Source organism: Rhinoraja longicauda, chromosome 15 (assembly GCF_053455715.1).
Source record: "Rhinoraja longicauda isolate Sanriku21f chromosome 15, sRhiLon1.1, whole genome shotgun sequence".
In the NCBI taxonomy this organism is placed as follows: Eukaryota; Metazoa; Chordata; class Chondrichthyes; order Rajiformes; family Arhynchobatidae; genus Rhinoraja; species Rhinoraja longicauda.
In genome coordinates this window covers 3,031,448-3,056,787 of record NC_135967.1, presented here as the reverse complement: position 1 = coordinate 3,056,787, position 25,340 = coordinate 3,031,448, and the positions used below count along the sequence as shown (strand labels likewise).

The 25,340-nt window shown below is 44.3% G+C and overlaps 1 protein-coding gene across 1 annotated transcript in view; it reads right to left on the bottom strand.

Moving 5' to 3' along the window:
- Window positions 1–18,274, bottom strand: part of slc16a2 (solute carrier family 16 member 2) — a 73,701-nt gene extending 55,427 nt beyond the window's left edge. The window contains exon 1 of the mRNA XM_078412111.1: window positions 17,877–18,274. Coding sequence (XP_078268237.1) covers window positions 17,877–18,195 — 319 coding nt within the window. The 5' untranslated portion in view covers window positions 18,196–18,274. The remainder of the gene's footprint in view (window positions 1–17,876) is intronic.
- Window positions 18,275–25,340: the final 7,066 nt, after the last annotated feature.

Here is a 25,340-nt window from a genome sequence, read left to right as displayed (position 1 = left end):
CCCGGTGGCTGAGCACTTCAACTCCCCCTCCCACTCCCAGTCTGACCTTTCAGTCATGGGCCTCCTCCAGTGCCATAGTGAGCCCCACCGGAAATTGGAGGAACAGCACCTCATATTTCGCTTGGGCAGCTTACAGCCCAGCGGTATGAACATTGACTTCCCCAACTTTAGATAGTTCCTCTGTCCCTCTCTTCCCCTCCCCCTTCCCAGTTCTCCCTCTATCTTCCTGTCTCCACCTATATCCTTCCTTTGTCCCGCCCCCCTGACATCAGTCTGAAGAAGGGTCTCGACCCGAAATGTCACCCATTCCTTCTCTCCTGAGATGCTGCCTGACCTGCTGAGTTACTCCAGCATTTTGTGAAATAAAAATAACTATTAATTAATAACCACAGAGTTGACAATTAATGTTCTTTTGTGGTCACCTTGCCCTGTTAAGACGCAGTACAATTGTGTTTGTCTAGTTTCTCACTTGACTCAAATCATTTGGAACTGATCAAGAAGAGACAGGCACAGACCTGGAGGTGATGTTGCCAGTAAAATCTTACAGACAACAGAAAATATTGCTACCTGTTCAAAATGTTCTGTATTTAGAAATATTATCAGGAGAATGTGAGGTAAACCTTTGCTGGGAAATGACTTCCAAATTGTAGGCTCAACATGTGTCATTGGAACTGTACTTCATAAGTGGAGTAAAATATGACACATGTGGAGGAAGGAGCTGCAGATGCTGGTTTAAACTGAAGGTAGACCCACAAAGTGCTGGAGTACATACAGGCTGAAGAAGGGTCTCGACCCGAAACGTCACCCATTCCTTCTCTCCAGAGATGCTGCCTGTTCCACTGGGGTACTCTAGCATTCTGTGTCTAAAATATGACGAAACCACCTTACATTGTGTTTGATGATCAGGACGGATTTCTAGGCGTATAATATTTTAAAGGTTTGAATAAGGGCTTGTGCAGAGGTTCCGGGAGAGATCTGAATGGTTGGAGCCCATGTACTGACTCTGAAAGGATCTTTTATATTGGAGATGTCAAAATATTTCAGATTCATCAGAAAATTCTGAGATTGGACAAACTTAATTTACTTGCTACTTCTTTTAACAATGAAATGAATCGGCACATTTGGATTACATTTAATAAGTTGTCTTTAAAGTACGTTGGAAATTTGCTTGGTTGGTAAGCAGAAAGCTTGGCAAGGAAGTGGTGGGCCGAAGCAAAGGGCCTGTTTCAACTCTTTGAAAAAGTTTAAAACATCGAAACATAGAAAATAGGTGGCCCTTCGAGCCAGCACCGCCATTCATTGTGATCATTCACAATCAGTAACCTGTGCCAGCCTTCTCCCCATATCCTTTGATTCCACTAGCCCCTAGAGCTCTATCTAACTCTCTTTTAAATTAATCCAGTGAATTGGCCTCCACTGCCTTCTGTGGCTGAGAATTCCACAAATTCACAACTCTCTGGGTGAAAAAGTTTTTTCTCACCTCAGTTTTAAATGGCCTCCCCTTTATTCTGAGACTGTGGCTCCTGGTTCTGGACTCCCCCAACATGGGGAACATTTTTCCTGCATCTAGCTTGTCCAGTCCTTTTATAACTTTATACGTCTCTATAAGATCCCCTCTCATCCTTCTAAACTCCTGTGAATACGAGCCCAGTCTTGCCAATCTTTCCTCATATGACAGTCCCGCCATCCCGGGGATTAACCACATGAACCTATGCTGCACTGCCTCAATAGCAAGGATGTCCTTCCTCAAATTAGGACTGGATAATTTACAACTGGATAAAACAATTATTCAAAGCTCCCATTGTAATGGCCGGAAACATAAACAAGGGAAAATGCAGATGCTGGGCATGTGAAATAATGGAAAAAAGTTGAAAAAACTCTGCAGATCAGGCAGAATATGTAAAGAGAAAACTTTCCAGTATTTTCCGGGTCTTTCCTGTATTTTCCGGGTCTTTCCAGTATTTTCTGTTTTCATCAAGTCAGCACGGTAGAGTGCTGTCTTACGGCGCCAAGGACCCGGGTTGGATCCTGACTTTGGGTGCTGTCTGTACAGAGTTTGTACCTGAGTTGTATTTGCTGAACATGTGATGTAGTTGTGTGCGCTTGCTACAATCCCGTTCTGAAATTTGACTGACTTCAGTGGAACCTTCTTTTAAAAGAGTAGGTCAACATGCCTGGTTGCTAAACATGTTCAGGGCATACAGAGGACAAATGTCATTCCTCATTTTCTGCCTGATGGTTCTAAATAAAGTTTAATGAGCACAAACTGCAAAGTAGAAACATATTAATTGCAAAATAACTTTTAATCTCTCCTTATAAAGCTCTCTGTGCTATTGCACAAGGAAAGCAGTATAAAAACAAGTGGATTAGTTGATCGCAATATAACTATTTAGTTAGAAGAGGATTAGAAATGTTCAGAACAAATTTTATGATCAAATGCCTCATGAGACTGGAGCGACTAGGCTTGTATACACTGGAATTTAGAAGGATGAGAGGGGATCTTATTGAAACATATAAGATTATTAAGGGATTGGACACGCTAGATGCAGAAAACATGTTCCTAATGTTGGGAGAGTCCAGAACCAGGGTTTAAGAATAAGGGGTAGGCGATTTAGAACAGATGAGGAAAACCTTTTTCACTTAGAGAGTTGTAAATCTGTGGAATTCTCTGCTTCAGAAGGCAGTGGAGGCCAATTCTCTGGATGCTTTCAAGATAGTTAGATAGAGCTCTTAATGATAGTGGAGTCAGGGGGTATGGGGAGAGGGCAGGAACAGGGTACTGATTGTGGATGATCACCCATGATCACATTGAATGGCGGTGCTGGCTCAAAGGGCCAAATGGCCTACTCCTGCACCTATTGTATATTGTCTATTGAATACACATGTTCCTATGCTACTACCATTGTCAACATCATTCGTGGAATTAAGTGATCAGTTGGAGAGACTGGACATTTGAGTGTAGATATTTTCCTTGAATATCTTTTGAAATAGTGATGAAATTTTGAGTAGTTGCACAAACAATTCAAGAAGAGACAATATGACAGAGATAAATAGACTCTGGAGAGAAGCAAAGGTTACTGCCCGTGACCAATGCAACCCAGTGCAAATATCAAACTGGTGAAGGGTAAACTATTGAGTGTTGATCCAAATTAAGCAATGCCATTCCAGGGAAGGAACAGAGTCTAACAGAGAGTTAAACTTTTACTCAGGTTTTACCAGACAGTTATGTCAACTGACCTGTATTTGTTGTCTCATCGTTATTTTGCTCATTACATTGTTCAGAATAGACATTGGAAAACAGTACGTGCCAACTTCTATTGGTCGCTAACTCTTTTAACCTCTGATTCAATTAAGCAAAAACTCCTTGAAATATAAAATATATAAATGTAAACTGATTCAAACCTGTTCCAAAGTTCAGATGATTTTTCCATATAACAATCACAAATGGAATCAAACTGCTTGACTCGGAAAAGTTTAAGACCAGAGTGCACCAGAAACCACGGTCAATATAGAGTTCCACATGCTGGAGCTTTGGAGATGTTAGCATGTATCAGTAACGGGGTCAGTGGGATGGGAACGCGGCCGGAGGCCTTTATCGAGGCGCCGCGGTCTCGCTGCCTCCCGGATCACCGCATAGAAGCCCGGGTCGGGGCCCAGCCGACGCCTAGCTGGCGGAGCCCATGGCTGAGGCCTGGAATGGCACCACGCAGATGTGAAGTGGGGCGTCGACAGCAGTGAAGCCTCGCGGCGGTGGAGCCTCTGTAGCGGTGAAGGCACGCAGCGGTGGAGCCTTGGTGGTGGCGGTGTAGGCTCGCGATGATGGGCCTCGGCGGCGGTGAAGGCACGCGACGTGGAGCCTTGGTGGTGGTGGTGGAGCCTCTGTAGTGGTGAAGGCACGCGACGTGGAGCCTTGGTGGCGGTGGAGCCTCGGTGGTGGTGAAGGTTCACGATGATGGGCCTCGGCGGCGGTGAAGGCACGCGACGTTGAGCCTCGGTGCCGGTGGAGCCTCGTGACGATGGGGCCTCGGTGACGGTGAAGGCTCACAGCGGTGGAGCCTCGGTGACGGTGAAGCCTCGTGACGATGGGGCCTCGGTGGCGGTGAAGCCTCGCAATGATGGGGCCTCGGTGGCGATGGAACCTCGGTGACGGTAAAGCCTCGCGATGATGCGGCCTTGGTGGCGGTGAAGGCTCGTGACGATGGGGCCTCAGTGGCGCTGAAGCCTCGTGACGATGGGGCCTCGGGGGTGCCGTAGGTGGCTGCTAGTTGTATATATTGTGTATGCAAGCAAAGAATCTCACTGTGCCTAGTCACATGTGACAATAAAGTATTCCTCTTCCTATTCCTAACGGGGTTTAGCAGCAAATCCAGCAGGTGAGTAAAGGTCAGAGTTCTGCATAACATCTCCATTCTACATACATATGAAATGATCACAAAATGGTACAGAAATAGGAGATGACCACTCGACCCTCCCTGCCTGCCCATAATTCATCATGACCATGGCTGTTCTGCCCAGGGCTTCATCTCCCCTCTTATTCCATTTCTCCATGCTCTCAATTCCTAATCTTTTAATAATATATCCAATTCCTCTTTAAATACCCTCAATGACCTGGCCTCCATAATCCCCCTGCGCAGAGAATTCAAAAGATTTGCCAGCCTCTATGGGAAGATATGTCCATGGACCTGGTTTTAAATACTACCTCCTTATCTATGTCTCCTCATTTATGGCTCCCCCACTGGGCTCGTAGGGCTAGCGGAATCAAGGGGTATGGGGAGAAGGCAGGAACGGGGTACTGATTGTGGATGTTCAGCCTTGATCACATTGAATGGCAGTGCTGGCTAGAAAGGGCCGAATGGCCTACTCCTGCAACTATTTTCGATGTTTCTATGGTGGAAACATCTGAATATCTACCCTGTCATGCCCCTTTCAATAAGTTAACACTTCATTCTTCTAAACTCCAAATAGCATACTTCCTATTTCTTTAATCACAAAACTACTCTTTCATTCTAGAAGTAGCCTGGTGAATCTCTTTTGGACTGTCTCCAATGCTGTTATACCATTTCTTATATAAAGAGACCAAAACTGGACAGTACTCCAAGTGTAGTCTCATTAACACCATGCAATACTTCCCTTTGTCTAAACATCAACACCCTTGTAATAACGGTCAATGTGTCTGTTTATCTATTTACTTCACTTGACTGCTAACCTTTTGTGATTTATGCACAAGAACACTGTGATCCTACAGGACATTTGCGAGATCATTCTTGAATTAATAATAATGTTAGCTTCACATTCCTTTCAAATCAGTGAGTTTTTACAAGGACCAAAATGCCCATCAATCTTAAAGCAAAATGTTGTACAATGGAACAGCATAAAGTCATAGGGTGCTACAGCGTGGAAACTGGCCCTTCAGCCCAACTCGCCCACACTGGCCAACATGTCCAAGCTACACTAATCCCACCTGCCCGTTTGTTCCATATCCCTCCAAACCTGTCCTATCCATGTACTTGTCTAACAGTTTCTTAAACATTGGGATAGTCCCTGCCTCCACTACCTCCTTTAGTTTAGTTTTTAGTTTAGAGATGCAGCGCGGAAATAGGCCCACTGAGTCCGCACCGACCTGTGATCCCCGCACATTAACATTATCCAGCACACAGTAGGGCCAATTTACACATTCACCAAGCCAATTAACCAACATACTTTCACGTCTTTGGAGTGTGGGAGGAAACCGAAAATCTTGGAGAAAACCCATGCAGTCACAGGGAGAACGTACAAACAGTAGGCAGGATCGAACCCGGGTCTTCAGCGCTGCAAGCGTTGTAAGGTAGCAACTCTACCGCTGCGCCACCGTGGCCACTCCTCTGGCAGCTTGTTCCATACACCCATCATCCTTTGTGTGAAAAAGTTACCTCTCAGATTCCTATTAAATCTTTCCCCTTCACCTTCAACCTATGTCTTCTATTCCTTGATTCACCTCCAATGGGCAATCAATTGTGATAACAACGCAGAATGAAATGCAACCAGATAGTTACATGGACTGGGTGCAGCAAGGTCCAGGATGTGTATATGGCACACACACATGTGCACAGTTTTGCAAAATACCAGATCAGGGATGATATTAATGCATATGCTCTGAATGTTGGCGAGAAGCATGTACAATTGAGAAACTACGATGACAGTCAGCATGCAACCTTCATTTGATGCCAGTGCTATGGCTGGGCAGTGGTAGAGTTGCTGCCTCAATGCCAGCGACCCGGGTCCAATCCTGATACGGGTGCTGTCTCTGTGGAGTTTGTATGTTCTCCCCGTGACCTGCGTGGGTTTTCTCCAGGCTCTTAGGTTTACACCCACACTCCAAAGATGTACAGGTTTGTAGGTTAATTGGCTTGGTATCAATGTAATAAAAATGTCCTTAGTGTGTGTCGGATAGCCAAAGGGCCTGTTTCCACACTGTATCTCTAAACTAAAACATCTATGGGTTAACCGGTGGCCGATTTCTTCTTGTCATAAATAGTTGGTAATTTCCATGAAAATAAAATAAAACAGCAGATGCCGGAAATCTGAAATAAAAACAGAAAATGTCAGAAATACTCAGCAGATCAGGCAGCATCTTTAAAAAGGGAAGAGTAGTTAGCATTTCAGGTTGAAGAGATTTGGTCCAAACTGACATTAACAACTTTCTCTATCCACAGATACTGCCTGAACTGCTATGTTTTTCCAACCTTTTCTGGTTTTATCATTAATTTCTACAGTGATTTCAATTGGTGGTGCCTGGCAGGAGAGGTAAGGCACATATTGAAAGTCTAACCCAATTTTGTACAAAACAGTTGGTATTGGTGGACAGACTGAATTCTGAAGAAGGGTCTCGACCGGAAACGACACCCATTCCCTCCAGAGGTGCTGCCTGTCCCGCTGAGTTACTCCAGCATCTTGTGTCCATCTTCGGTTTAAACCAGCATCTGCAGTTCCTTCCTACACAGTTGGTATTGGAATTGGTTTAATATTATCATGTGCATCGAGATATTGTGAAATGCTTCCTTTTGCATCCTAACCAGGCAAATTATACATACATGAGCACAATCATACTATTCATGAGTTAGACATAGACATATACACAGAAAATAGGTGCAGGAGGAGGCCATTTGATCCTTCAAGCCAGCACCACCATTCATCGTGATCATGGCTGATCATCCACAATCAGTAACCCATGCCTGCCGTCTCCCCATATCCCTTGATTCCGCTAGCCCCTAGAGCTCTATCTAACTATCTTTTAAATTCATCCAGTGAATTGGCCTCCACTACCTTCAGTGGCAGAGAATTCCATAAATTCACAACTCTCTGGGTGAAAAAGTTTTTTTCTCATCTCAGTTTTAAATGGCCTCCCTTTTGTTCTTAGACTGTGGCCTCTGGTTCTGGACTCCAACATTGGGAACATTTTTCCTGCATCCAGCTTGTCCAGTCCTTTTAAATGTAGTGTTTTAAATGTTCACAACTATAGTGAAAAAGAGAAAGGAAACAGAGTGCAGAATAGAATACACAGAAAGTACATATTAAAAAAGTGCAAGGGTGATAACGAGGTAGATTGGAAGATTGGATATTCATCCGTAGTTGATGAATCCCTTAATTGATCCCAGTTGCATGTATATCAGTGCATGTGTGTGTTTCCCTAGAGGTACAGTGTGGGAGGGGGAGGAGAGAGTGAAGGATTCGCAACAGGAAGGCACATTTGCCCAGGTGTCCTTGGAGCAATTCTTCTGTCTACTGGTTCTCACAGATCTCTGTCATCTGCTGCATCTACAGCTGTAACTAAGTAATGCAAGAACCTCACTTCCAGTGGCTGTGTGGCTGCTACTAAGTGGTGGCCTTATTAATCAACTTTTAGTTTATTAGTTTAGTTTAGAGATATAGCGCGGAAACAGGCCCTTCGGCCCACCGGGTCCGCGTCGACCAGCGATCCCCGCACTTTAACACTGTCCTATACCCACTAGGGACAATTTACATTTTATACCAAGCCACTTAACCTACAAACCTGTACGTCTTTGGAGTGTAGGAGGAAGCCGAAGATCTTGGAGAAAACCAATGCAGGTCACGGGGAGAACGTACAAACTCCATACAGATGGCACCAGTAGTCGGGATCAAACCCGGGTGCACAGCTCCTTCCAACCCAGAGCTGGTGACATCTGTGCACCTTACAGGCAGATGTCCTCTGCAGAATGGGAGAAAGCACCTCATAGTTTTGAACCACTGCTTCTGCTCTGAATTATGCCAGACATGAGGAGGTCAGGATTTTCAACTAATTACGAAACATCTGAATTGGTTCATATTCCTACAATGTTTTTTGTTTTTGTTTAACAGAGTCAAAGACTCAAAAGAGTTAGCAAAACTTTTATGGGTAGGAAGGAACTGCAGATGCTGGTTTAAACCGAAGATAGACACAAAAAGCTGGAGTAACTCAGCGGGACAGACAGCATCTCTGGACAAAAGGAATAGGTGACGTTTCAGCTCGACCTGAAACTTCACCTATTCCTTCTCTCCGGAGAAGCTGTCTGACCCGCTGAGTTACTCCAGCATTTTGTGTCTATCATTAGAAAAACCTTTAGCCTCGCAACTGTCCAGCTGGCTAACCTGCACACAATAAATATTCATATGCAGAACTTACATTTGAAGAAACAAACCTTACTACCTCGTTTGACTTTTGCACTAACATATAAACATTGTGGTTTTAGTTACTCTGAATTTTCCTTTCAAAATAACCCATTTCCCTTTTCCCTCCTCTTAGACTTACAGAAAACGATCTCTTTGACAGTGCTTTTGATCATTTGCCCTAATATTCCCTTCCTTTGATATCTGTCAGATTTTGTTTATCCACAATCCCATGACATGCCTCAGGACATTTGATGCAATTAGATGTGTTACACAAGTATAAGATGTTGCATCATTTCATTTGCAATTGAGCTTTGAATGGAAATATAGAAAATACGTGCAAAAGGAGGCCATTTGGCCCTTCGAGCCAAATCTACGTTGAGCTGGGAAGGAATAAGGAAACAACGTTAGAGATTGTTGGAGATGTGACAGGCTGGGTGAGAGCAGGGCGTGCATGCATGTTGAAAGCCAATGCCCATTTTATCACCCAATCTTGCTGCTACAATATTAATGGCCAAGAAAGGATGCCTATGCCACTATTTCCTCAGAAGACAAAGGGAGTTTTTACCATGTCTCCAATGATTCTTACCAACTTCTGCAGATGCACCATAAAAGGCGTCCTATCAGCTTATATCACGGCTTGGTTTGCCATTAGCTTTGTCAAAGACCATAAGAAATTGCAGAGTTTTGGTTGCAGCTCAGTCCATCACACGAACCAGCCTATCTAACTCTCTTTTAAATTCATCCAGTGAATTGGCCTCCACTGCCTTCTGTGGCAGAGAATTCCACAAATTCACAACTCTCTGGGTGAAAAAGTTTTTTCTCACCTCAGTTTTAAATGGCCTCCCCTTTATTCTTAGACTGTGGCCCCTGGTTCTGGACTCCCCCAACATTGGGAACATTTTTCCTGCATCTAGCTTGTCTAGTCCTTTTATAATTTTATACATTTCTATAAGATCCCCTCTCATCCTTCTAAATTCCAATGAATCTTCCTAAATAACAGACCAGAAAGGATAGGAGGGGGATAGCCTCGTTAATCCTAAAATGGTCCTTTATAAGCTCGAAGGATGGAACTAATGGATTAGCCCAGGTAATGAGTTCTTGGCCCCAATTCCTAATAACAGAAAACAATAAATTAAATCAAGTGTTCCTTAGTCGTCATTGTGGAAGACATTGTAAATATTCCTAAGCTAGCAGATGAACTGATTTTAAATAACGGGGAAGAATTTCCAAGCCTAATCATAAGGAATAAGGTATCAGAGAAACGAATAGCTAAAAGTTGAAAAGTTGCCAGGACACAATGGATGGCACCCAAAGCATTTAAAGGATGAAACTTTGGTCAAAATAGAGCACGCCAAATTGAGGGAGGATGTCAGAATATTTGAATTTATAGGAGGGAACTCCAGATGCTGGTTTACACTGAAAATAGACACAAAATGCTGGAGTAACTCAGCGGGACAGGCAGCATCTCTGGAGAAATGGAATGGGTGAAGGAAGGGTCTCAACCTGAAACGTCACCCATTCCTTCTCTCCAGAGATGCTGTCTGTCCCGCTGAATTACTCCAGCATTTTGTGTCAATCTGCAGAATATCAGAGGACGGCACAAGGCTGGGAACGGTAAGCGGGCTAGTTTAACACACCATGTTTTCTTGTGGCGATATGCGCTGGCACGCGACATATATGTTTTTTAAACGTTTTTGTGTACAAACAACAATGCTGGTTTGGCTTCTATTGTTGGCAAAATGCTAGGGTCACTAAGTAACATTTAAAGAACAATTAATTTAGGGAAGCTAAATATAATCAAAGCAAGTCAACATGGTTTTATGAATAGTAAATAATCTTTGACAAATGTGCTGCAAATCTTTGAAAATGTGACAAGGAAAGATGACGGAGAAACCTGATGTAGATGTAATGTTTTTAGATTTCCAAAAGACATTCGACAGGATGGCACTTTGGAGGCTGATGCATAAATTGGGGGATATGGGTCAGGCATTGAATTTTGAAACAAAATGCAACAAAATTAGACTAAGCAGGCAAATACTCTCCTCAACGGATGCAAAGTTCTTGCTCCATAGCTTTCTACTGTACCTTGGCGCACATGACGATGGACTAGACGGCTCTAATTTAAATTGCAAATTGGGCTTGCTTAGAAGGAGCATCTTGGCCAGCATGGGCAAGTAGGGCTAAAGGATCTGTGTCCCTGCTGTGTGACGATGACTCTAAGAGGAGATGGTGGACAAACTTGGATTGTTTTCTCTGGCGCATCGGAGGCTGAGGGGAAACCTGACAGAAAGTTATAAAATTATGAGAGCAGGTTTATAGACAATAGACAATAGGTGCAAGAGTAGGCCATTCAGCCCTTCGAGCCAGCACCGCCATTCAATGCGATCATGGCTGATCACTCTCAATCAGTACCCCGTTCCTGCCTTCTCCCCATACCCCCTCACTCCACTATCCTTGAGAGCTCTATCCAGCTCTCTCTTGAAAGCATCCAACGAACTGGCCTCCACTGCCTTCTGAGGCAGAGAATTCCACACCTTCGCCACTCTCTGACTGAAAAAGTTCTTCCTCATCTCCGTTCTAAATGGCCTACCCCTTATTCTTAAACTGTGGCCCCTTGTTCTGAACTCCCCCAACATTGGGAACATGTTTCCTGCCTCTAATGTGTCCAATCCCCTAATTATCTTATATGTTTCAATAAGATCCCCCCTCATCCTTCTAAATTCCAGTGTATACAAGCCTAATTGCTCCAGCCTTTCAACATACGACAGTCCCGTCATTCCGGGAATTAACCTAGTGTTTAGTGTAGATCGTCAATAATCTTTGGCCTCAAGGTGAAAATGACAAATTACTGGAGGGCGTAGGTTAAAGAGGAGAGTGGGAAAGTTTAAAAGTGATGTGCAGGGCAAGATGGTTTTATTTTTACAGACACACAGAAAGGAGGGTGTGCCTGCGACCCACAGCTGGAGTTTGGTGAGGTGGGGGGAGTAGTCAAGAGAGTTTTTTTTAGATTTATTTAGAGATACAGCGCGGAAACAGGCCCTTTGGCCCACCGAGTCCGCGCCGCCCAGCGATCCCCGCACATTAACACTATCGTACACACACTAGGGACAATTTTTACATTTACCCAGTCAATTAACCTACATACCTGTACGTCTTTGGAGTGTGGGAGGAAACCGAAGATCTCAGAGAAAATCCACGCAGGTCATGGGGAGAACGTACAAACTCCATACAGACAGCGCCCGTAGTCAGGATCGAACCTGAGTCTCCGGTGCTGCATTCGCTGTAAGGCAGCAACTCTCCGCTGCGCCACTGTGCCGCCACCGTTATTGTCATATGTCCCAGATAGAACAACCAAATTCTTACTTGCAGCAGCACAACAGAACACAAACCGAAGCAAATACAATAGTGATGTTTAAGAGGCATTTAGATAGGCATATGAACCAGCAGGGAATGGTGGCATGTAGACCATGCGCAGGCAGATGGGGTCATTTCAGTTAGCATCATGGTTGGCACAGACAGCATGGACCAAAAGGCCTAATCCTCTATTGAATTGGATTGAATAAATGTTATTAGCCAAGTATGTATACATACAAGGAAAATAATTGTCTTGGTGCTTTGCTCGCAAGTAATAACACGACATAGAGTAAACAGTTAAGAATAAAACATTATAGTTTACACATGTGAAGAATGAAATAAAATACCTGAGCAAAAGAAGGCTACAGACTTTTGGTTGTTGAGTAGAGCTGCTGCTCGTGGGGAAAAAAGCTGTTTTTATGTCTGGCTGTGGCTGCTTTGACAGTCCGGAGTCGCCTTCCAGAGGGAAGTGCTTCAAAGAGTTTGTGGCCAGGGTGAGAGGGGTCAGAGATGATCTTGCCCGCTCGCTTCCTGGCCCTTGCAGTGTACAGTTCGTCAATGGGTGGAAAGGTTGCAGCCAACAACCTTCTCAGCTGATCGAACGATCCGTTGCAGCCTCCGAATGTCGTGCTTGGAGGCTGAGCCAAACCAGACCATGATGGAGAAGGTGAGGACAGACTCTATGATGGCAGTACAAAACTGGACCATCATTGCCTGTGGCAGATTGTGTTTCTTCAGTTGCCGCATGAAGTACATCCTCTGTTGGGCCTTTTTGACTGTGGAGTCGATGGTGGCCCCCCATTTAAGGTCCCTGGAGATGATGGTTCCAAGGAACTTAAATGACTGTGGTGCTGTTGATGGGGAGTGGGGGGGAGGGGAGGGGGAGCTCTCCTAAAGTCTGTACTGTTCTATATTCAATGTACTATGAATTTATCTTGAATATATATATATATTTATATATGAATATATATATATATATGAATTTATAATTCGTAGAAAATTCCCTTTGTGAATTATTATATTAACATTTCAAAGTATCTCTGTCATTACTATTTCAAAATCTCATGTCAACAAAATTAGACTAAGCGGACAAATGCATTTCTCAAGGGATGCAAAGTGCTTGCTCCAAATGTGGTTGATTTTACACTCGTGCTTTGGCTTGCCTTCAAAGGATTTAAGAATAAATTATTTCCAGTGCAAGATACAAGGCAGTTCATTTCTATTTGGATTACAGTTGCCTCAATTTAAATTTAAATGTTTTACTGTAACATATCATTACTGAAGTGCTTGGTAGCAAATCATTTCATTTTCAGGATTTGAAGAGTGCCCACTTCAACTGTACTTTTAGTGGTACCAACAGCTCGAGAATCAATCTCCTTTACGGGTCCATTGTTAGAGGGTTAACGGAAGGGATTTTATTTGAAAATCAACTGATCTTCTACCCATCGGAGGAAATATTGTGGAACTACATTTAAAAACGCAAAATACGGGAAATCTGAAATATAAACAGGAAACATGTAGATGCTGTGGGTGCTTCTTTAAACCGAAGATAGACTCAAAAAGCTGGAGTAACTCAGCGGGTCAGACCACATTTCTGGAGAAAAGAAATAGGTGACGTTTCGGGTCAGCCTTTGAAGAAGGATCTCGACCTGAAACATCACCTGTTCCTTTTCTCCAGAGATGCTGAATGACCCGCTGAGTTACTCTGGCTTTTTGCATCTAACTGCTGGAAACTGCCAGCAGGTCAAGCAGATCCTGGGAGAGGGGCATTTCACAGAACCTTACCCAAGTATGTGAGGAGAAAATGGAGTACTTCCAAAATGCCTGAATGACCATGTGAGCACAGGGACCTGAGTATCATAGTGACTACTTCAGTGTTAAAGATATCCCACTATTACATCTCTAGACTAATCCTTTTCTTTATCTATTCCATTGCTATTCTTTTCACCTTTTATCATTTAACAAGTTCTGCCAGCTGAGGCCAAATGCAAATATTTCGCTTGGGCAGCTTACAACCCAGTGGTCTGAGTATTGATTTCTCTAACTTCAAGTAACCCTTGCATCTCCTCTCTCTCCACCCCTCCCCCACTCAAGTGGTTGTACTTCAAAGTCGCCTTGTTGAGTCTCATTGTAACTTGTTTTCATGTAGTCCACAGCTAAGAATGGCCTATTCCCTTTATCATTGTGACTCTTTTGCTTATCTTTCATTCATTTATTCTATATCCCTCTATATCACCGTCTATACCTCTCATTTCTCTTTCCCGTGACTCTGAGTCTGAAGAAGGGTCTCGACCCGAAACGTCACCTATTCCTTTTCTCCAGAGATGCTGCATGACCCGCTGAGTTACTCCAGCTTATTGTGACTATTGTAGCTGATTTATCACGGTCTTTTCCATTTCTTTACTCTCCTTCCTCATTTCTCTGAACCTTATCACATGATAAAAGATGCCAAAAATACCAGAAGAATAACCCCACCCAATGTTTCCTGAGGACAACTTATTCCTTAAGAGGTAAGACCTCTAGTGATCAAAATCTGAAGCCTTAACGAGATGGTTATCAATTACCTTGTAGATTGAAATAAAAATAGCCTTTCTGTGCCATTATTAATTTCTATATGTGCTGGGCAAGATACAGAACAAGTGAACTAAGCATTTACTATGTGATTGAAATGAACCATTTTAACATGACTGAAGAAGGGTTTCGACCCGAATCATCACCTATTCCTTTACTCCAGAGATGTTGCCTGACCTGCTGAGTTACTCTAGCTTTTTGTGTCTCTCCTCACCTTTAACTCAGTTGCAATGAAGGGTCTAGAACAAGAAATGGTGTCTCCGTTTCTCTTTCCACCGATATTGCCTGACCTGTGTGTTTCCAGGATTTTCTGATTTTATTTTAGATCTTCAGCATTTGCAGATTTTTCTGATATTCGAGTTGTGGATTGTTTATTTGCACCATTCAGCATTATTTCACCGTTCAAGATCACACAGAGCCATCAGATTGGGAGAAGTACCTGGAGTTCTAAAAGACCAGTCCAAAAATGCCAGCTTTTACAGGGATGGAATCATAGTCCTGTTCAAAAGAATCTTCTTGAAATCTCCCAAAAAATTGATTAATAACCCAAAATTAATTCTGACAGATATCTAGGTCTTAGTCACTCAATACAGACTTGGCTCAATGTAAGCAGCAAAGGCTGGAAGAGAGGAAATATTAAAAGGATTAGTGTAAAGTCTGACTACAAAAGAGTTAGGATAGCATGGATGTTAACAGTTGACAAATCAGAGAAAGAAAAAATGGAACGTGAATGAAAAGTTCATGTTCCAGGAGTAGAATAAGCCCATTCGGCCCATCAAGTCTACTCCACCATTCAATCATGACTGATCTATCTTTCCCTCTCAACCCCATTCACCTGCCTTTGCCCCATAACCTCTGACACCCGTACTAAACAAGAATCTGTCAATCTCCGCTTTAAAAATATCCATTGACTTGGCCTCCACAGCTGTCTCTGGCCATAAATCCAACAGATTCACCACCCTCTGGGTAAATAAATTCCTCATCTCCTTTCTAAACGCACATCCTTTCATTCTGAGACTATGGCCTCTGGTTCTAGACTCTCCCACTAGTGGAAACATCCTCTCCACATTCACTCTATCCAGGCCTTTCACTATTCGGTACGTTTCAATGAGGTCCCCCACTCATTGGTATAAACTTCAGCGAGTACAGGCCCAGTGCCATCAAACGCTCATCATACGTTAACCCACTCATTCCCGGGATCATTCTTATGTTTCATCAATGATGATTTTGATTAATATGTAATAATCAACATACTGTGTTCTAACAAAATGATCAAAGCTATGCCAGCAAAATAAGAGCCCACACTGAGCAGTGATTCGTTTCTAGTGACTCAGTGACTTGTTTCACAGATTAAAGCACAAAATATTTAGAAGGTTACATGTAATGCCTGTCCCATACTGTCATTGCCAAATGTTTTGAAGTTCCACAGCAGCACTTTAACTTTATTAAAGAGTAAGCCTGTTTCAGGTGAAGGACACAAATAATACAAACAATTATGTTCCATTCATGTGCTTTTTACATTGCAAAGAACGGCAACATTTTTCAATATAAGTGAAGGAAATTTCACTTGAGTACGTTGCCTTTGGACAACTTATTCAAAAGCTCTACGAGTCTGTATGTGAGAACGCTATTTTCCATTATTCCTTGAAAGCACAGTGAGAAGGAGTGAGAATTCTAGCAGAGTTGGAAACAGTTCTAAAAAGTAACAACAAGGGAGTGCTTCAAAATGTTTCTGGTAACTCTAACCACATGATTAGAGTGAAAAGGAGAGGATTTTCTTAATCTCTTTCATGTACAGTAGATGGCAAGTTGAATCAATCTGAATCGCAACAAGCTTTCTTCATTTGTATAACTGGCTGTGCTCAACTTCAATCCATGGGATTATTAGCAATTGTTTCACAGCCCCCAAATATGGAAAATTGCCTGTTTCTCTGCTCTGACCTTCAAGTCAAAATTTACATTAATTGTTAGTTGTTACAAACTGACTGAAATCGGCATCAAAATGCATAGACACCACCATGTGCCATGTTTCAGTCCTTGATCATGGGTAGATCAAGCTGGTAGATGTATAGGATACCTTAAATTATCCCCAGTGTGGGTGGATGGCAGGAGAATCAGGGCAATGAAGTGGGCATTTAAGACAGAGTAGGTTACAGGGATGTGGGTGGGTAATAGGATTGACGGGACTGCTCTGAAGACTGCCACTGACTTTTGAAGCCAGATCGCCTGCTTCTGTGTTGTAAGAAAATGTGGTCGGAATTTACAAATATGTTAGAAAAGAAGATAGACGCAAAACGCTGGAGTAACTCAGCGGGACAGGCAGCGTCTCTGTGGGAGGAATGGGTGACGTTTCGGATCGAGGCCCTTCTTCGGACTTTGAACTAGAAGCTGGTTATATCTTAAGATGACCGAGGCATCCGCCGACAACCGACAAGTGAGTGCTGTGTAGGAAGGAACAGCAGATGCTGGTTTACAGCTGGAGTAATCTCTGGAGAGAAGGAAAAAAGGAATGGGTGATGTTTCGGGTCACCTAGTGAATGCTGTGACCAGGTGCTTTACTCTGCAGTTTGCGCTTAAGTTGGAGTTGTGGAGAACTGTTACGTGCCGAGGGAATACCGTCACATTAAGCTGCATCTTAAGGCTTCTTACCATCACCTGGCGAATGTTACATTTCACACCTGCCTCAATTTACTCACCCCATCTCCTCGCCAGACCTAGTGGCTGGAGTTGGCAACTGTTTAAATTCCGTGCCCATCCATGCCTGGGGTGGCATGTAGAGAAAAGGTGGAAAAGGTTGAAAATATCAACCAGGGAGCCCACTCTTCTGGATACGACCCCACCTGCCTAGATGCTCCCAGTATTTACTACTTTTATTTCACCTTGGGCAAACTTGTAACAACTCACTCATTTGAGCAAAATAAATGCATCAATTCCAAACACTTTAACTCTTAGCTTTCACCTCGCCCACAGTCTCGTCGTTACTTTTTTGCACATCTTTCATTCATTTGTTCTACGTCTCTCTACATCACTGTCCATATCTCTGTGTCTCCCTCTCCCTCTCCCCTGACTCGCAGTTTGAAGAAGGGTCTCGACCCGAATCGGCACTTATTGCTTCCATCCAGAGATGCTGCCTGTCCCTCCCTGTGAGTTACTCCAGCATTTCGTGTGTATTTTAACTCGCAGTTGCAGTAGTAATGGCTGGCTGTGTGTGGCTATCTCTGGCGGGGCAGGGTCCACTCACACTCTGGCGGGGCAGGGTCCACTCACACACTGGGGAGGGTGAATGCCGGACAGTTCGCACTCACCAGTCTTAAAGCGAAGGCTCGGGTCGTTCTGGTCCGCCTGCTCGCTCAGCAGCATGAGGAAGAGGATGCCGAAGGAGTTCTGGATGCCGAAGATGGACCCATTGCACCAGGTGACGGCGAACACCACCACCCAGCCGAAGCCGCCGTCCGCCACTTGGTCGCCCTGAGGGGGGAGGTCGGCTGGCGAGTCCCCCGGCGGCTGCGAGCTGTCCCCGGACACGGGCACTCTCCTCTCCCCCATCCCCTCAGCGCACTCCACTATCTGCCCATCCTCGACCCCCATCTGGCCGGGCTCCGGCTCAGGCTCGTCGGCGTCCATCCCTCACAGCGGCAGGGAGAGGGTGAGAGAGGGAGGGAGGGGTGAGAGAGAGGGAGGGGGTGAGAGGGAGGGAGGGGTGAGAGAGAGGGAGGGGTGAGAGAGAGGGAGGGGTGAGAGAGGGAGGGTGAGAGAGGGAGGGGGGAGAGAGGGAGGGGTGAGAGAGGGAGGGGGGTGAGAGAGGGAGGGTGGGGGTGGTGAGAGGGAGGCGGGGAGGGGGTGAGAGAGAGAGAGGGAGGGAGGGAGGGGGTGAGAGAGAGAGGGAGGGAGGGGGTGAGAGAGAGAGGGAGGGGGGGTGAGAGAGGGAGGAGGTGAGAGAGGGAGGGGGGTGAGAGAGGGAGGGGGTGAGAGAGGGAGGGTGGGGGTGAGAGAGGGAGGGTGGGGGTGAGAGAGGGAGGGTGGGGGTGAGAGGGAGGGGGGTGAGAGAGGGAGGGGGGTGAGAGAGGGAGGGAGGGGGGGGTGAGAGAGGGAGGGAGGGGTGAGAGAGGGAGGGTGGGGGTTGAGAGAGGGAGGGAGGGGGTTGAGAGAGGGAGGGAGGGGGTGAGAGAGGGAGGGTGGGGGTGAGAGAGGGAGGGGGTGAGAGAGAGAGCGGCAGGGAGGGAGGGGGTGAGAGAGGGAGGGAGTGAGCAGTCTGTTCACCCGCTCTCCGTGTGCAGAGCAGTGTTATTTACACCAGCGCCTTGATGTCATGCGGCTCCCTCCCACACTCCCTCCCTCCCTCCCTCCCTCCCACACTCACTCCCTCCCTCCCACACACCCTCACTCCCTCCCTCACTCACTCCCACTGTCCAGGGCTCGCCGCTGCCCCTGCACCAATAGGTTGTTCCAGATTAACGTCTTGCTTCAAAATCAGGTGCAAATCCGCTACCCGCCGCTGGCTCTGTCACCAACGCAACGGATCAGACAGACAGTGTGGCAGCGAGACCACGTCCCCGGACACACAGCAGGGATGCAGAACACACAACACGCCCGCCGACGGCCAAACTCATCTCCATTCACACTTAGTCCCTCATAAACAGGAAGCGATGGCCGTGAGCCTGCAGCACGGAGGGCAGCCTCGCCCCACTCAGGTCCAGACAGTCCCCAGCTCCCTGCCAGTGACAGACACTCACTCACTCACACACACACACACCCACACACTCCCTCCCCCCCCCCAACGTGGTCTCACCACCACCACCTGTCCCGTGTGAGCCCCATTCGCGCTGTTCTCCATGTGTGCGACACAGCGTCCCCCTCTTCGCTCCCCAGGTGCTGCCCGACCTGCTCCCCACTGGCTGCTGTTCTCACGAGTTCACTTTTTTAAATTGGGCATCATTTAAAAAAACCATCACTGTATTATTCCCCATCTCGTCGTTTCGCTTCCGTGTACCGACATAGTTTGAACCTAATTCTATTGTTGACCTTTTCTCGGGCAACACCTTGATTCACAGCCATTTGCTCTGAGTCCTGTCAGTTATTCCTGACACTTTTCCCGTTTAGTTTAGAGACAGCGACCCCCCTACATTAACACTGTCCTATACACACTAGGGACATTTTTTTTAACATTCACCAAGTCAATTAACCTCCTAACGTATGCGAGGACTAGTGATGGTGATTGTATGTCAAGACACGTCTTTAGAGTGTGGGATGAAACGGAAGATCTCGGAGAAAACCCACGCAGGTCACGGGGAGAACGTACAAACTCCGTACGGACAGACCCTGTAGTCGGGATCGAACCCGGGTCTCCAGCGCTGTAATGGAGCAACTCTACCGCTGCGCCACAGTGACCGCTTTACCTGCGTTCCAAGCGACTTCACTTTACTTTACCGTAAACGTTTTGTTTTGAGGTTTCAGAGGGAAATAGAAAAATGTATAAAGTCAGCGACGCGGGGAAGGGGCGTTGAGGCAGGGCTGCAGGCATAGAAGGCAACGGGTCTATTCCAATGCACAAAGAATGCATAAAAATGCTTTAAAAAGTGGCAAAATATCCTGGTTTGATCTAAATGGACAACAGCGACATGATGATGACCACGCTGAAATATTTCCAGGTGCCTGATGTTTTGGAAACAAGCAAGTGACAAATAAGGTACTTGTAAAGGGGGCAGGGGTTGTAGGTACGAGAAAGGTAGCTGATATTCTGATAAAGGGTGGCATGAGGGCAGTCTGAAGGAATCATCTTGGCTTTGAAGTAGAATCGGTTTTGGAGGAGGCAATAGAAAAGGAGCAAATATTGCCCCTTTAATGTCAAACAATCGCTTTACTGCCAAAATAAATCCAGAAATCTAAGCATAGAAGACACAAAAAACCTCCCCGAAATAGCAGAGAACTCAGTGTGTCCGTGCTGTGAGAGTGAAAGAGCAGAAATAAATTCGCATGTTACTTAAAATTCTATTTGAGAAATTAATAGGCTTAAAAACATAAAACTCCCATGACTGGAATCTCATGGCGGCTTTGGAGATGGGAGATAACAACCCATACAGGAATCACTAAAAGTTAACAAGCTGGTTCAGGAAGGAGTTAGAAAGGCAAATAATACTGCCATTGTTGGAATAGGACGTGGAAGTTTCACTTTAGTTTAGAGATACAGAGCGGTAACAGGCCCATCGGCCCACCGCGAGTCCAGCGATCCCCGGGACATTGACACTATCTTACACACACTATGGACAATTGACACATACCAAGCCAATTAACCTGCAAATCTGCACGGGGTGTGGGAGGAAACCGAGGATCTCGGAGAAAACTCACGCCCACGTACAAACTCTGCAGACAAGCAAGCAACCAGTCAGAATCGAACCCGGGTCTCTGGCTGCAAAGCAACAACTCTACCGCTGCTCCACCTTGCCACCCGGTGATTAAAACTTCAATCATATCCAGCTCTGTAAGATCACGTCTGCTTATTTCATCCATGTTGGCTATCCCAGTCTAAGGAAGGGTCTAGCGGTAGAGACAGCGCAGATTGATTCCTGGGGCGTGTTTTTTTTTCTTCCTAAAAGGAGGATAATGCAGGATGTGCTGATGCTCTTCTGCATGCAAAATGAGAGGTACTTTCAATGAAACATTTAAAATGTTCTCATTTCTTGATGCTTCCTCTGGCTGGAATGGGTTGCAATCAAACTGAGGGGCTGATAATTCAGGATGGCTGAGATTTATTCACACAGAATAGTAAATCCGTGGAGGCTGGATTGCTGAATATATTTGAGAAATTAATAATTTGGAATATTAAAGGATTTAAATAATACAGAAGAGCGACGGTGAAATATCAGCCATGATCGTATCAAAACGGTACAGTAAGCAAATGGGACAGAGCATGTTCTCCAGTTTCTATTTATGTTCTTATGACATAAAATGGCTTCACAATAAAATACATTAGTTTAGTGGTTGTAATGTTAAGAGAGTGGGCAATTGGAACTGATAAAGGTATTTATCAGTGTAGGAAGGAACTGCAGATGTTAGTTTAAACCGAAGATAGACACAAAACGCTGGAGTAGTGTCCTCCATAATCTTTGGGACAAAGACGCATCATTTATTTGCTTCTGTACTCCACTATTTAAGATTTGTAATAGAAAAAAACACATGTGGTTAAAGAGCACATTGTCAGATTTTAATAAAGGCCATTTTTATAAATTTGTTTCAGCATGTAGAAATTACAGCTGTGTTTATACATAGTCCCCCACATTTCTGGGCACCATAATGTTTCGGACACATGGCTTCACAGGTGTTTATAATTGCTCAGGTGTGTTTAATTGCCCCCTTAATGCAGGTTTTAGAGAGCTCTCAGCACCCAGTTTTTCCTCCAGTTTTTCCATCACCTCTGGAAACTTTTGCTGTTTATCAACACGAGGACCAAAGTTGTGCCAATGAAAGTTAAAGCCATTATGAGACTGAGAAACAAGAATAAAACTGTTAGAGACATTAGCCAAACTTTAGGCTTGCCAAAATCAACTGTTTGGAACATCATTAAGAAGAGAGAGCACTGGTGAGCTTACTAATTGTCATGTTACAATTTGCCAAGAAGTACTTAAAAGAGCAACCACAGTTCTAGAAAAAGGTCTTGTGCACAGATGAGACGAAGATTAACTTATATCAGAGTGATGGCAAGAGCAAAGTATGGAGGAGAGAAGGAACTGCCCAAGATCCAAAGCATACCACCTCATCTGTGAAACAGTGGTGGGGGTGTTTAGCCTGGGCATGCATGTTATGGCTGCTGAAGGTACTGGCTCACTTATCTTAATTGATGATACAACTGTTGATGGTAGTAGCATAATGAATTCTGAAGTGTATAGACACATCCTATCTGCTCAAGTTCAAACAAATGCCTCAAAATTCATTGGCCGGTGGTTCATTCTACAGCAAGACAATGATCCCAAACATACTGCTAAAGCAACAAAGGAGTTTTCAAAGCAAAAAAATGGTCAGTTGTTGAGTGGCCAAGTCAATCACCCAATCTGAACCTAATTGAGCAATTGTGTTGTAGTCTGTGGCCTATTAGAAAAAAACAGGCAGACAACCAAATTCGTTTAACCTCTTTATTCTACTCACCCAGGTGGGAGAGAGTCTAGAAACCGAAGCGTTTAGAAACACTTAGGAAGCTAGTGTAGTCTCTCTCACCGAATGCTAACAATTACACATATTTATACCCGAAATACATGTGCCAGTACATTTCCTGTTGCTACCTTATATGGCAAGTTTTACAATGTCCTATAAATCTTTATGTGTCTTTCGGGACCTCCATCGTTGTGTCCATCGTGACCTCTTCTTTCTTGGGAACAAAGGGCAGTCCATATGGCAAGTTGTTCTTCTCAACACTTCAAAGGATGGCTAACCATCAAAGCCTTAAAGCCAGTTGCCCATATCAAAGGATACCCTTAGCCATAAACAGGATGTCCTGGCAACATAATCGAGCTGGAGCTTTTACACCTTTTTTACACCCCTGCAATAAAACCCACATGGCTACGCTGAATTTGAGCCCTTACAATTGAGCATGCCTTTTATATGCTGAAGAGAAAACTGAGGGGGACAGGTTCCCAAAACAAGCATAAGCTAAAGATGTCTGCAATATAGGCCATCACCAGAGAAGACACCCAGCAACTGGTGATGTCCATGAATCGCAGACTTCAAGCAGTCATTGCATGAAAAGGATATGCAACAAGATACTAAACATGACTTTCATTTACATGACATTGCTGTGTCCCAAACATTATAGTGCCCTGAAATGGGGGGACTATGTAGAAACACTGCTGTAATTTCTACACGGTGAAACCAAAATGTATAAAAATGGCCTATATTAAAATCTGACAATGTGCACTTTAACCACACGTGATTTTTTTCTATTACAAATCAAAAAATTGTGGAGTACAGAGGCAAATAATTAATGATGCGTCTTTGTCCCAAACATTATGGAGGGCACTAACTCAGCCAGTCAGACAGCATCTCTGGAAACATAGAAAATAGGTGCAGGAGGCGGCCATTTGGCCCTAGTGTTACTTCTAATTCCTTCATCCAAATCATTAATATATATTGTAAATAGTTGCGGCCCCAACACCGAGCCTTGCAGCACTCCACTCTCCACTGCCTGCCATTCTGAAAAGGACCCGTTTACTCCTACTCTTCGCTTCCTGTCTGCCAACCAATTCTCTATCCATGTCAATACCCTACCCACAATACCATGTGCTCTAATTCTGCTCACCAACCTTCCATGTGGTACCTTATCAAAGGCTTTCTGAAAGTCTAGATACACTACATCTACTAGCTCTCCTTCATCCGTTTTACTTGTCACATCCTCAAAAAATTTCAGAAGATTAGTCAAGCAGGATTCCCCCATCATAAATCCATGCTGACTTGGACCAATCCTTTTACCGCTTTCCAAATGCACTGTTATTACCTCAATAATTGACTCCAGCATCTTCCCCACCACCGATGTCAGGCTAACTGGTCTATAATTCCGTTTTCTCTCTCGCTCCTTTCTTGAAAAGTGGGATAACACTAGCTACTCTCCAATCCACAGGAACTGATCCTGAATCTATTGAACATTGGAAAATGATCACCAAAGCGTCCACGATTTCTTGAGCCACTGGAGAAAAGGAATAGACGATATTTCGGGTCAAGACCCTTCTTCAGACTTTTTCTGGTATTTTTCAGGATAAGTTCATGGAATCTATTCAGGATAGTTTCATAAACATTAAGCTGTGGATCCAATCAGAAATCAGACCAGAGACACAAGGAACTGCAGATGTTGGAATCTTGAGCAAACCACAAAGTGCAGGAGGAACTCTGCGGGTCAGGCAATATCTGTAGAGGAAATGGACAGATGTTGTTTTGGGTCAGGAATCATCTTCAGACCGAGGACAAGCGATTTCAACTCTGTTCATTTATAATGAGATCAAATTAATTTGTAACCATATAGCAAGCATATTGTGGGAAGAGTAATCTTAATAATAAATAATAAATAATAAATCTCAAGAACTCAGAAATTTTCTGGCACTCAGCATTCTCAACAATATACACTTGAGAAGTAAAGACTCACAGAATTGCAATTTGTGTAATAGCTAACCGAGGTTGGGTGTTTGAATTGGGTGTGTAATGGCAGTTACTATACCTTCTCAAAGTCCAACTTCGATAGCCATTACTGCTCGGGGATGGGATGGAGGTATAGCTTACGCACGCACCGCACTCTGATAACAAAAATGAATCTTCCAAACGTTTGATTAATTGGTCTTTATTAAAGTAGCACAAATCAAAGAGTAATTCATAACTTCTCGTTCTTATCAACTGTTTCTTCTTCAAACAATAAGTAAGAAACGTGTAGTCGTTACCGTGTGGTCCTTGTGAGTGTAGCTGGTGCGAGTGTGACTGGCGCGAGCGTGGTAAAAAACTGTATTCTCTCCATCTTCCAAGACTAAACTGACCCACAATCTCTATCGCTACACTAGCCTCCTCCCATGTGGACACTCCCCATTACGTATCAAATCACACCCACAAGCATGCAAAAAAAGACAGAAACTAGAAATATTAAACAGCCATAATACAATGACAGTAACGAAATTAAGCGTAAATGGCTCCTACACACTGGTCCCTAATTGTTCTGTGTATATAACAAAGCAATTACCAATAGATACCAAAAGGAGCTATAAAAGCTTAATATTTATCAAAAACAAAAGTAATATGCATTA